This window comes from Coptis chinensis, chromosome 6, assembly GCF_015680905.1.
Source record: "Coptis chinensis isolate HL-2020 chromosome 6, ASM1568090v1, whole genome shotgun sequence".
NCBI classification, from domain to species: Eukaryota; Viridiplantae; Streptophyta; class Magnoliopsida; order Ranunculales; family Ranunculaceae; genus Coptis; species Coptis chinensis.
Genome location: NC_141461.1, coordinates 30,626,779 through 30,640,932, shown reverse-complemented (window position 1 = coordinate 30,640,932; position 14,154 = coordinate 30,626,779). Strand labels below are relative to the sequence as shown.

Below are 14,154 nucleotides of genomic sequence, written 5' to 3'. Positions count from 1 at the left end.
TTTTAGGTTTTTATATAAAAAACAAAATCAAATTTTATTGATTGGGTTTGGTGTGATTGAAGGTTCGATGGGTGTGAAACCAGCAATGAACGATGGGTCTGTAAGGATTGATGAAATTCACTAGTTACTCAATCTAAAATTAGGCGAAAAATTTCCCTTTAATCACAATCTATGGGCAGGTATCAATCCATTCCTTTTAATTTCTTACGTCCACTTTTCGTTTGCTAGAACTAGGGTTAGCTATACATGCCTTTCCCATCCACCGTTTTGTTTTGAATGCTGCATTTATTCTCTTCTTTGTAGGTGTTGAAGACGATTTATTGAACCTTGAGAACAAGAATTGATTTTTATTGGTGTTTAGTTTATTTTTTGATCACTTAGGGTACACTTCATTCCCATCTCTCTGCAACTTCAAATCTCTCTACAGATTAGAGATGATAAGGGTATAATTATTTTTAAGAACGACGAATTTTGCATCAATCCCTATAAATCATGAGTAAACATTGGGCACTGCACAAATTAAATAGTGTCAATCCATTGACTATCTCATGATTGGTGTGTTACTGATTAATGGTAATTCTCATTTCTCCTGTGTCCATTTATTTTTAGTTTTGTTTGTTGGTTTGCTTGTTAGTAACACAAAAATATTAGTAACACAAACAAAAATGTTCAACACTACGAATAAGAAAGAGTCTCGGTCAGTCACTTAGTGCCAGTGAGGGAATAATGGAGCAAGCAATTCCATCGGTAGAACCCTGATTTTTGTTTGCTTGTTGTGTCCTTACACAGGAACGGCTAAAAGTTAGTAGTTCTCTCAATTTCAAGCTGATTGCTAAAATTTTGGAGCCACATAATAGTAAGTACTCAACCTGCTAACCTTAATCCATTTGTATGGTAAAGTATATATAGGTTATAGGAGCTGGTGCATAGGGGTTTAACACTAATTTTGATTCTTTACAGTACCATCTTATTTGGGAGAAGTTTTGAGGGAACAAATTGTCGAGAGACATTCTAGGCAAAAAAGAACCATAGAAGAAGATAATCGAATTTTGGAAGGAATTTACATCATGGAAGGAGATGAGACATGGATATGTAATAGGGGTGATAATTTGGCCCTCAGGCCCTCAACTCGGCCCGACCCGGCCCTCAAAAATGCGCGTCAAAACCCTCAAAAGTTGGCCCTCACAGATTTGAGGGGCGGGCTGGCTCGGCCCTCATGCTTGTTAGGGCGGGTTAGGGTCTAGGTTTTGGAGCATAGGCCCGGCCCTCATTTGGCCCTCACTTGGCCCTCACTCATATGGGCTATTTTGTAATTTGGCCCTCAGTCAAATATAAAAAGAAAAGTGAACCCTAAATCCTTAAATCCCTAAATGAGTGCCGCCATGGATAAGAATCTGACTTCCACAGTTCCACCATCCCACGCTCTTTCTCAAAGGTGAGCTTACACATGAGATAGAATCGCTTGAAGACAGAATATTAAAGATTGGGGGAGTTTCCACCTTTGAAGCTTATCACAAAAAGCACCTGCAGGAAAAAGTGAGACTTCGTTCAGAGGTACGTACAAGATAACAAGACCCTTGTATATTTATTTCAATGAATGATTGAATGGAAATGGAGCTACCAAAATGAATTACGTATCAATGAATGCTTGGTCTGTGTCTAATGTTTGACCAAATCCAGATCTAAAGAAGTTTCCTATAGCAGATATTGCAATTTATGACTATGTCTATCAAAGTGAGCTGATATCATTTAGTGTCATTGCCTTGGTCCTAGTCAGCATGACACATGCCTCTTTTCATTTCCTTACGAGTATTAATGCCAGTATAGAAACTTGGTATAAACAAGATTACAAACAATTAATGTAGGATAATCAGAATTTCAATTACAAAAACATAAAAGACCACCAGAAGAAGCTAATAATAAGACTTGTGATGAATCAAGAGAACATCGATCATATAAAGGAATATTATTCCATTTGTATGATAAACAAGAAACCATAAACCTCTATTATGTGGTTTCTTTCAAGCTTTAACTGTATTTTATTAGTTTATTTTGTTGTTGTTGTTGTTTGTTTTATTTTATATTTTACTTGTGATAGATCTGATATTGGTATTAAATACTAAATGTTCTTTCACTTCTATGGACAGGGTTTAAGACTTTGAAGTAGCATTTCAAGTTTTCAACCATTCCTCTGTTTCTGATATTTTCTGCTGCTACATTAAGGTTTGCCTATTCTGTCTTTGTCTACCGTTATTAACTGTGATGGAAGGTATACCTTTGATGGGTTCTGATCCAGATAGTGATGTGGATATGGTTGTAGGCAATCCACCGGTTGTAACCCCTAGAATTCCAAGGAAAACATCTCATGTATGGAAACAATTTGACAAAGTTACCGAAAAAAATGATGATGGAACAATTATGAAACAACCTAATGGGAAGGATGTTATGAAGGCTGTTTGTAAAATTTGTAGTGAAAAGCTTGTTTTTGGGGGTAGAAGTGGGACCAGTCACCTTAGTAGGCACGCAACAAGTTGTTTGAAGAGAACCACATCTGATGTAGGGCAAACGATCATAGGTAGAACTCCAACTGGTGGGATTTACAGTTTTACTTTTAGTCAAGTAAGAGCTCGTCGAGAAACGGTTAGGTACTTTATTCGCGAAGAATTACCATTTAACAAAGTAGAAAAACCGGCTTTTCGTAGGTGGATCCAAAAGTCTTTTGGACCTCAATTCAAACCTCCTGGTCGTCTCACATTAAGAGCCGACATATTTCTGATTTTGGAAGAAGAAAAAGCTGTTTTGAAAGACCTTCTTAGAAGTGTTCCTGGTAAGATATGCCTTACGTCTGATTTGTGGACTTCAAATCAGAAATTGGGATACATGTGCATTACTGCCCATTTCATTTGCACTGATTGGAAATTGCATAAAAGAGTGATTAGCTTTCCTATGCTTCCATGTCCTCACACGGGTAAAATAATTAGTGATGCTATCTATGCAAACCTATTAGGATGGAACATTAGTGACAAGATAGGGACATTAACATTGGATAACGCATCCAATAATGATGTATGTGTGTCACGTTTGAAAGATCAACTCTTTGGCCATGATATGTTGAGCAGGGAACTATTCCATCTTCGTTGCAATGCTCATATAACTAATCTGTTGGTAAAAGATGGGTTGAAACATGTTGAAAGCTCACTTGAGAATATAAGAGAAAGTGTAAGACACGTCAAATATTCTCCGTCAAAGCTTCAAAAGTTTTTTGAAACTTGTCAAAGTTTGAACATGAAAGAGAAGAGGTTACCAATAGATATTCAGACTAGGTGGAACTCGACTTACCTCATGTTAGAAGCTACTATTCCATACCAAAAAGTGTTTGATCTGTTCTTTTATGATTCTGATTTTGCATATAAGCCTGATCTTGTTGATTGGCAGAATGCTATTGTTATTAAAGAATTCTTTGAAATATTTTATGTGTCTACAAAGTCGTTTTCTTGTTCTAACTCTGTCACATCCAGTACATTTTTCTTTCAGTTAAGCAAGATTGTATTGATCTTGAAAAGGGTTGAAAATGTGCCTAGTTTTAAGCCTTTGTATGATAGCATCAAATGGAAGTATGATAAATATTGGAAAGATGTTCCAATGCTTCTTGGATTAGCTTCTTGCATGGATCCTTGTTTCAAGTTCACTGCCTTAGAGTTGTGTTTGGACTTCAATTATGATTATGACTCTCAATCCCAACCTGAATCTCAGTCTCCATCTGTTTCTAATGAGAACCCATGGTTGTTACCCTATAAAACCAAATTAAATGAACTTTTTGAGGTGTACTTGCAAAAGATGAGTAGTGGTGTTACTGGTATGAATGAGACAAGTTCAAATGCTCCTCAAGAAGAGGACATGGTGCTTGCAATGCTATCAAAGCGTAGAGAAGCAGCAATTAAGAAATGCAAATCTGAGTTGCAACGTTACCTAGATCAGCCAACAATCATTACTTCCAGCGAGACATTTGATGTTTTGGACTGGTGGAGGACCCAAGCAAATACATATCCTGTTCTCTCTGCAATGGCACGTGATTTGCTGACTATACCGGTTTCCACAGTTCCTTCTGAATCTGCCTTCAGCGGAAGTGAAAGAGTAGTTAGCAAATGCCGAAGTTGTTTGCTTCCGGAGACTGTGGAGGCTTTAATGTGCTTGAAAGACTGGTTCCAAGCTGAGGAAGGGCTTCAAGATGAAGATCTGACGGAGCTAGAGGAAATTATGGGAGAAATGGAACTATAATCTTGGTACTTTTTTTTGGGAGAACCTAGCATCTTGATGCTGACTTTTGGTATATATTATTAGGTATATATTAGCGTAAGGGACGTGACTTGATATATATTGCTAACTTAGAAGATCTGGCTTCCTTGCTATATTTTGAGATCGACATCTTGTTGATTAAACGCGATCTAATTGGTAAGCATATGTCAAAATTTGCTTAGTATACATGTTATATATGTTTATTGACATTGTGATGCTAGTGCTAATATTTTTTCACTCGTGGTGATGTGTAACAGATCATCTTTTGGATATTTTTGCTAATCACTTTTGGACAGTCTTGCCTGTGTTACATGTCGCTCCGGTTTGTACTGATAGTCTTTGTTTGAATTTTTGTTGTTTAAAGTGTAATAGGTGTGGTGTTTTCCCATGACAAAGACTGCATGCTTAACTAGTATGAATTTTTGTTGTTTAAAGTGTAATAGGGTGTGGTGTTTTCCCATGACAAAGACTGCATACTTAACTAGTCTGAATTTTTGTTGTTTAAAGTGTAATAGGGTGTGGTGTTTGAATTTCAGTTCATGAACATATCGACATCCTCTCATCTTGTGTCCTGGTCGAGTATGTACATGTTGATTGGTAAGGCAAGTACTTCATTTTTCAATAGCTTTTTTTTCCCTACACATGCATGGTAAGAATGGAAAGCCTTTTATAAATATGTTGTAATTGTTAAGGCAAGGAATTGTATTTGTGTTTCATAGGTTATGCATATGATTGGGGAGCTTTGATCACTGGGAAAATGGATGTCATTGGCTGACTTGTCAAAGGAAGTTTTCTGCAATACCATTCTCATTTCCAAAAGAGATGAAAAAACAAATGCTCTTGACTCCTGTACTTCAATAGTTCAATATATAGTTATATTGTGAATTGTGAGGATCCCAGATTGTATGCCTTTTGTATTTAATTTTATGAGATCATCAAGTTACTTAACTTGTAGTATGACACTGAATATTTTATGTTGATTAGATTATCAGAATGATTGTAGAAATATATGAACTAGGACTGTATCGTATATGAAAATCAAAATTTGACAAGAAACTTACTACTACCAAAATGAAGTCAAAGTCTGATTGGGCCCGGCCCGGCCCTCTAACTTGGCCCGCAAAAGGAGGGCTGAGGGGCGGGTTAGGGTGTTATATTATATGGTCTGACCCGATATGGCCCGGCCCTCAAACCATAAGGGCTTTATAGTTTGAGGGCCGAGTTAGCCCGGCCCGGCCCATTTATCACCCCTAATATGTAAGTAATAATTTCAAAGCGTTGGATTTTACAATGTGAAAAACCACATGTTTGCTTGTTTGTGAATGGAATAGATATGATGATTAACATGTCCTTTTACAAACGCTAGTTGCCTTTTGAAAACTGTCATATTCTTTAAGTTTATTAGGTGACAACATGAAGTCATCTATTGTAGAAACTTGTAGGCAACCAAGGAATTACTTCGGCGTTGAAGGGTTGTGGCTGTGTACTGTCTTTCAGTACCAAAATTTCCAGGAGACACATAGAATCCGTATACTAGCAAGAAAGCCGCTTAAGCTAGAAGGTGACATTCCCTCCCTTATTTAATTACTCCTTTGTTTGAGCTGGTTTAATTTGAGTTGATGTTTTAGATCTTGTTTTGTTTGTTAAGTTCCCTTTTTTCCCTTCTTTCCATATTAAGTTTTGATCACTTGATGAAAGTTTTAGCATGAGCCATGAACTCACTACACACATGCTGGCAACTCACAACATTTTAGACTCATTAACCCATATTTTTAATTTGTTGGAAGAAGTTAAGTTTTTATCTAGTGGTCATAGCCATTGTGGAATCTCATTTCTTGCTGCGCTATTATGTATTTAAATATTGTATAAGCATATGAACTAGCTTTATTGGACTGGGAACCATCAAAAGTTAACTATCAAAGGGTGTATCTATCAATTTGAATCTTAGTAGTGGACAAGAGGACCTAATTTGAACAATCAATGTTAAGGTCTATATTAGTTTGTGGTAGGTTGACAGAATTAATGATGGTTTGACATTCTTCCTCAGACATCTTGAATATAATGCATGGTCAAGTGCAGGTCACAATTTGATATAGGGCTACTGCCAAGGAGTAAGTTTCTGTTAGAACTCATGTTAGTTATATTGGGATGCAAGTTGTGTTTATAGCTATACAAAATATATTCAATCAGCATCCAACACCTCAAAGGGTAGTAATTGATTGTGCAATTACTACTATTAGAGCAGGGGTGTGGAGGGATTATAAGCAGATAAGGTGCTATCTTTATGGGCTTATAAGCACATCATGCTAGGTACTAATTTTCAATATCTTTCCTTGAATTTCAAGATAAGGGATTTGCCTAATTCTATTTATCTTTTAGTTAGTTAGAACTAGGGTCTTTCTACCCGACATTAACGATATCTTCAAATTTTTAATTATCTTTGATAGTTCATTTTTATCTTTTGGAATTTCCTAAAGTGATCTAAACTGGAAGTGGACTACCTAAAATATGATAACGGTCACAAACTCACAATATTGGTACAAGTTTTGGTGCCTTTTTATTTTCAAGGAATATAACTACATTGTCCATAGCCCCTAAAAATGTTCATGACCCGAGACGGTATGTTTACTTTCTTATTGCATCAACTAGTTAGAAAGATTTAACCCTTTTAAACTGATCTCTTAACGCATTGTTGGAGAACTGGCTTGAGCCTTAAATCACACACGTGTTAAGGCTGCAGTTTTTCAATTGATATTTTCTTAAATCAGTCATAAAACTATCAATTGCATTGCATCCTCAAGATTTGCTTATCTTATTGGTACTGATCAGGTTTATTTTTCTCTTTGCTTGCGGTGAAGATGGTATACTACTTTTCGAGGTCAACAAGATTTTCTAAGCTGGAGGATATGTTTAGAAGCATGAAGAGAATCTTCAGGAGCAACGGAGAGGTACCCAACACTAGCTTTTTGATATATTGTTGTTAGTCTTTGTTGGCAACTTGTAAAGGATGGATATATCGGTATATGGCAGAAGCCTTTGAATAATAGTTGTTATGTTAATCGTGATGTTGGTACTCGACCTAGAAGTAGTATTTACAACTTATTGCATGTCTTTCTGGAAGCAAATTTTCTTTTGGTTATGGTAGTTGATTTGGTGCTGGACTGCTGGTGAAGATGGTAGCATAAGGAAACAATACATTTTAATTTCTTTTCTTCCTTTTTTCAAATAGTTTGCTATACATTTTGTTTCCATGAATTGAGTCCCACAAGAGTGGCTATCTTGATGACTTATATCTAGGTTGAATGAAGTTTGGAATCAGAGACCCTTGGCAATTCAAGGTCTCATTTTTCTCCTTGTCCTTATTAATTGTTTATAGAATAAGAGAGTTTTGTTAGTGTTTTTCTGTACTCGGGTTTTCCAAGAATTCAAGAGCGCTTTGGAAGGTGAGAGAAATATCTTCAAAAAGTTCAAAATATTTGAGTTGTTGAATTCTATTTTAAGTTCTTAAGTGCTATTTCTTTATTCTCCAATTGACATAGTTATACTGTTTTTGTAGAGTTGCTACTTGCTAGAGTGTAAGGTATCATACTCCAAATCCTTCTAACTACATTTTCATTAACTTCCTTAACATTATATTCCAAATGCATGATCCTTATATTTTTTTAGTAGTATTTTCATGAGAAAGAATATATATTATATTGACTATATATTGACTACAACTGTCTTTTTACATTCCTACATATAGTATATATCTTTCATTCCTATGTATTAGTTCCATACATAACGTATATTGTGTATCTTTATAGATGATCACATGTACGTTGTTACTTTATGTTAAAAAAATGAGTATAACCACAAGGCCACTAGTGATTTCTTCCTTTTAAATCAAATGTATGTTGTATGTTTTTTTTTCTTGTGGATCTATAAGCTCAAAATAGGAAGAGTGCTCACTCAATGAGAGTGAGAGGTTGATGGTTCGAATCCATCTAGATCCAAATCAGAATTAATTCTGTTTCACAAAATGAAATAAAAATCGAAATTCATGAAATAGAGAAGGATGACATTTCTTAAACGCTATCAAGAGATAATAGTGTGTACTCTAAATGCAATAAAAAGCATAACGTTTTTTCCAAAATGCTATCAATGGGGTTATAGCGTTTGTGAAAAATGCAATCAAATTGGATAGCGTTTATAGAAAAGTGCAATCATTTTAATAGCGTTTTAACCTTAAATGCTATCGTTAAAAGCATAGCATGCTCATAGATAGCGTTTGTGAAAACGCTATAGTATTATTTTCATAGCATTTTCTGAGCGCTATCTATAGACTTTTTTGTAGTAGTGGTTGTTTGATGTCGGGGGTTATATGTTTGATGTTGGTTATTGGTGTTTGGGTGGGTGCTTTTGCAGGTGGAAGAAGGCGTTAATGGCGCCGATAGAGAGTTTTGGGAAAACTTGGTTGGGCTGTTTTTGGTTTAATTTGAGTTGTGGGGCTTGCATCTAGACTAAAATCGATGGGTTTATAGTTGATTGTAGGTGATGGGGTAGCTAGGGTATTGTGTGTGGGGCTGTCGAATGGGGGCTGACAAAGCTCGGAGAGGTTGTTAATGGCGGTCGAGATCTTGATTGGGGAGAGATCTCGACCGTCGTTGAAAGGGGGTGGTGGGTTACTTAAAGTGGTTTGGTTTTTCAAAAGGAGTCAAACCGATGTGATGAAGTTGGAGGAGGAGGAGCTCATGGTGGCTGGTGATGGAAACAAATGCGTTGGTGAGGAAGACAACCGAGAGCACGATCCGGTGCTCCCGGACGTATTTTAGATACACTAGATCGGTTTCAGTTTTGGGCTTTGGGCCAATTTCTTTGGTTTGTTGGTTGGGCCGGACCACATTAGTTATTTTGGGCCAGTTCTATTTGTTTTGTTTGGGCCAGTTTGGTTTAAAGTTTTTGGGCCGGTTTAGTTTAAGTTGTTTGGGCCAAAACTAATTAGTTTTCTTTGGGTCGGTTTCTAATTTTATGTAGGTTGGTCCTTATGTCCCCAATTGGGTCAGGTTGAATAATAAGTTGGTTTAGACTTTTGGGGTCGAGTTCTAAAGTTTGGGCTTGACTAGTTGGGTCTGAGCCATTACCTTAGTCATGAGCCCACGAGTCATGCACCTTTGACCTTAGCCATGAACCATGGCTATGACCATGAACTTGTTGAACATGGAAATGACGTGTTGACTTTGGCTTTGACCGTTGACCATTGCCTGTTGACCGTTGACTATGGAATGTTGACTTTTTCTAGTTTTTCACATATTTAAGAATATGGACAAATGTAGTAATAAAATATTGTCGGAAATTGTATAACTTTGTTTGTCATTATCTAATTAAGATTTGACATAAGTAGTGTGTAAAGCATATAAATATTGGCACGTAACAAACGGGAAATTCTTATAAGACTTATATATATACATTTTTATGAGAATTAAATTATATATAGACTTAGATTCATGGACTTTAGTATTGGGCTTTGATGGTGACTTGAGTTCACATAAATATATTAAACGAATACGTTACATGATTGATTACTATTATGAGTTGCTACTTAAATGAATTATAGTATTTATGAAGGCTTGATACCTTCTATATGGTGTAGTGCAATATATGATTGGCACGTGAAATAATAAGTTTTGAGATTTGATATAGAGATGCTTGGATATCATACAATGAATAGTATTGGCACGTGATAATGTGGATTGTATTATAACGAGAAACGTTGAGCTTCAGTACAATTTAGTATACTGACATGGGATAGAATAAGAATTATTATGAGATATATATGTCTGACACTTGAATAAATTACGTAACGAAAATCCTAGAACCTAGCTACCACAACTCATGGGATTTGCCTTGATGGGCTGGGCGATGATATGATTGGCCCTTCGGGCGTTTCGAAGAATCTGAATGACCCTTCCGGGCGTAAGTAATGTGATTGGCCCTTCCGGCGCTTCGAAAGTTTGAATGGCCCTTCGGGCGTAATTTAATGGTGGTTTAATTATTCCGTTCGCAAAATTAGAACGAGATGCGCGATATTTTATGCCGAATAGTGGCGGTACTTACATAATAGCTTTTGTGTGAGGGTTACATAGTGTGCGGCATCCCGCTCAGGGTAGTTACGCACAGAGTGGTTCATTATGTGAGGGGAGGCATGTGGATGTACATGTTCGGCGTTGGAAAGCGATTGTGGTAGCCAGGAAAACTAGGTAAGACATAGTTACGACGTGATTTTAGGGACACGCAAATAAAGCCTTAATTAATATAATTATGGTAATATGTTGGTTAATGATATATTTTTAGATAGATGATTGTATATGGTTTTGCAGAAGGGTGGGTCAAACTAATTATTTGTGCAGTGACGACCCACTCTGTAATTGAGCATGAAATCACGGTAAGTATAGAATATGCTTGGTCGGGTTATTAATTTAGTTAGAACCTAAAGACGCTTGTGGAGGAACTAAATGCCTTTTTATTATGTGTATGGTTTGTTGTGTGGTTAGTGGGAAGTTAAGGCGCCTCAGTGGAGGAACTACCTGCCTTACTTATTGTAGTTATGAATGTTGTATTAGTTGTTGGAAGTTAAGGCTCCTCGGTGGATAAACTAACTGCCTTATAGATTGTGTATGTATATGTATAAATATATGTTGTATTTTAGAGCTACTCACACCAAAGATTTTATAATGTCAATCTAATTTGCATGTTTGCTTATCGGGTGTGTTCATTAAATGAACATAATTGATAAGTCTTGACAAGTTTAATGTTGAAGAAGGTTGGTTGCTGCTTGTGGTTTGCGTTAGCATTGCATTTCATGATATGTTTTGTTTTCCCTTGAGGTGATATAGATTTTCAGTTGAGACAAGGTTATTTGTATTTTCATTTGTAAATTTAAATAAAGAGTTATTGAAAAGAGATTTGTAACCTAATCTTATTTGTAAATTTTTGTAATGAAGAGGACTTTTGTTTAAGTTAAAATTTTTATTGATTTTTAATTATCCGCATATTTAAACTGTTTATGAGTTTTTGGGAGTTGAGAGTGCGTCACACCTCGAAGATCAAAGAGTCGGGAACAAATATTGTTTTTCCGAATTTTGTCGAAATTCCGGGTGTGACAAGCAGATTACATATACACTGACTGTAGGCAATGGATATAACTCTTTATTAGTTGGATGAAAGCTAATTGTGAGGATCTCAGTAGAAGGGGACTGTTCTGTCTTTGCTTTCTATATGAGATATGGAAACACACAGTGCCGGCTCGTCCGTTAGGCGGTCGCCTAAGGCCACATATTTGGGAAGGCCTCCAAATTTCTAAATTAGCCTTACAGCAATCCTCTTATTTCTGTTTTCAATGTGGTATTATGGCAATAAATGGTAGATATAAATGGTAAATGTCATTTTGAGGTAACTAAATCCTTTCACTCCACGCACTAATTTTCGGAAGAGAATTAATTAACCATGGTACACATTCTAGTGCTCTTCTATCAGGTGCTAATCCCGAAGTTTATCAAGGATCCAATAATCAGAAATAAGTCATAAACTTTGTATTTTGTGAATACGTCTTTAGTTAATCAATTTCTCAAAAAAGAATAAACGAAAAAAGAAAAAGAAAAATTATAACCAAAGAGACCACATTATCTGTTTGTCACACCCCGAATTTCGACAGAATTCGGAAAAACATTATTTGTTCCCGACTCTTCGATTTCCGAGGTGTGACGCACTCTCAACTCCCAAAAACCCATAAACAGTTTAAATATGCGGATAATTAAAAACCAATAAAATTTTAACTTAAACAAAAGTCATTTTCATTACAGAAATTTACAAATGAAAATGCAAATAACCTTATCTCAACTGAAAATCTATATCACCTCAAAGGAAAACAAGGCATATCTTGAAATGCGACGCTAACGCAAACCACAAGCAGCAACCAATCTTCTTCACCACTAAACCTGTCAAGACTTATCAACTATGTTCATTTAATGAATACACTCGATAAGCAAACATGCAAATCGGGTCAGCATTATAAAAATGCTGGTGTGAGTAACCCTAAAATACAACCTATAATTTTACATATATATACAAAATCCATAAGGCTGTTAGTTCCTCCACCGAGGCGCCTTAACTTTCAACAACTAATACAACATCCTTAAGTACAATAATTAAGGTAGGTAGTTCCTCCACTGAGGCGCCTTAACTTTCCACTAACCACACAACAAACCATACGCATAATAAAAAGACATTTAGTTCCTCCACGAGGCGCCTTAGGTTCTAACTAAATTATAACCAGCAAAGCATATACAATCATCTATCTAAAGATATATCATTAACCAACATATTACCATAATTATATTATTTACGGCTTTCTTTGTGTGTCCGGCCCTAAAATTCACGTCGTATCTATGTCTTACCTAGTTTCCCTGGCTACCACAATCGCTTCCCAACGCCGAACATGTACATCCACATGCCTCCCCTTACATAATGTACCACTTCGTATGTAATACTTCCGGAAATGATGCCGCGACATCGTAACCCTCACACGAAATCCATTATGTAAATACTGCCACTATTCGACATAAAATATCGCGCGTCTCGTTCTATTACTGCGAACGGAATAATCAAGCCACAATTCGGCTATGATTGCCCAACATATGGGTCAATCAACATCTTATATATACACCCTACACAAGGGCCAATCACATGAGTTGTGGTAGTCAGGTTCTAAGATTTTCGTTACGTAATTTATTCAAGTGTCATACATTAATGACTCATAATAATTCCACTATATCACGTGCAGGTCAAATACCTTATTGCACTAAGCCACAATATTCCAAAATATCTCAATTATATCTCATAACCACTTTCATTCTTTCACGTGCCAATATATTATTGCACTACGCCACAATCCCGTGGGAAATAACCACAAATACTCTACTAGCATCTCACAGATAAAATAATGGAGTGTCTATACATTTATTTCTCCAAAACTATTGCATTTAATACATATATACCAACATATGATATAATGTCACAATATCAACGTCAAATCTTAATTAGATAATGACCACCAAATTTATACAAGCTTCCACATCATTTTAGCATTTGATTTGTCCATACAATTTACAACATAAAATATAGCACAATTAAACAATCCACACTCCACAATCAAAGCCCAATATATATATGCTTTACACACTATTCACGTCAAATCTTAATTAGATAATGACAAATAAAGTTATACAATGTTCGACAATCTTTTATTACTATATTTGTCCATATTCTTAAATATGAGAAAAACTGGAAAAAGTCAACATTTCATAGTCAACGGTCAAAGTCAACAATTCAAAGTCAAAGTCAACAGTTAATGGTCACAGTCAATGGTCAACGGTCAAAGTCAATGGTCAAAGTCAAAGTCAAAGTCAACACATCATGTCGAAGTCAAATTGTTAGTGTCAAAGTCAAACTGCGTCGTTTCTATGTTCAATAGGTTCAGGGTCATAGCCATGGTTCATGGCTAAGGTCAATGTGCATGGCTCATGGGCTCATGACCAAGGTAATGGTTCGGACCCAACTGGCCAAACCCAAATATTAGAACCCGAAAGTCTAAATGTTGAAAGACCCCTTTGGATCTCTATTTTAAGTCCTATGGACTGGCCCCAAACAATATTAGAAATTGGCCAAAAACAGTTAAGTGGTTCGGCCCAAAAATTTAACTGAAACCGGCCCAAAAACACCAATAGAATTCGGCCCAAGACAAAATAGAAACTGGCCCATCCATTAATAAAATTCGGCCCAAAACAAAAACAAAACCGGGCCCAAGCCTCAAGCCCAACC

General features: G+C 36.2%; 1 protein-coding gene across 1 annotated transcript; it reads left to right on the top strand.

The window, feature by feature from the left end:
- Positions 1-2,262: 2,262 nt before the first annotated feature.
- LOC147492548 (zinc finger BED domain-containing protein RICESLEEPER 2-like) lies at positions 2,263-4,619 on the top strand. The gene is made up of 2 exons (XM_086565277.1): positions 2,263-4,452; positions 4,554-4,619. The coding sequence occupies exon 1, from the start codon at positions 2,263-2,265 to the stop codon at positions 4,276-4,278; it is 2,016 nt and encodes a 671-aa protein (XP_086421403.1). The 3' UTR covers positions 4,279-4,452; positions 4,554-4,619.
- Positions 4,620-14,154: the final 9,535 nt, after the last annotated feature.

Bases quoted from the DNA above. Each gene is read 5' to 3' on its own strand.
- LOC147492548 (XM_086565277.1), top strand. From the start codon at position 2,263: ATGGAAGGTATACCTTTGATGGGTTCTGATCCAGATAGTGATGTGGAT.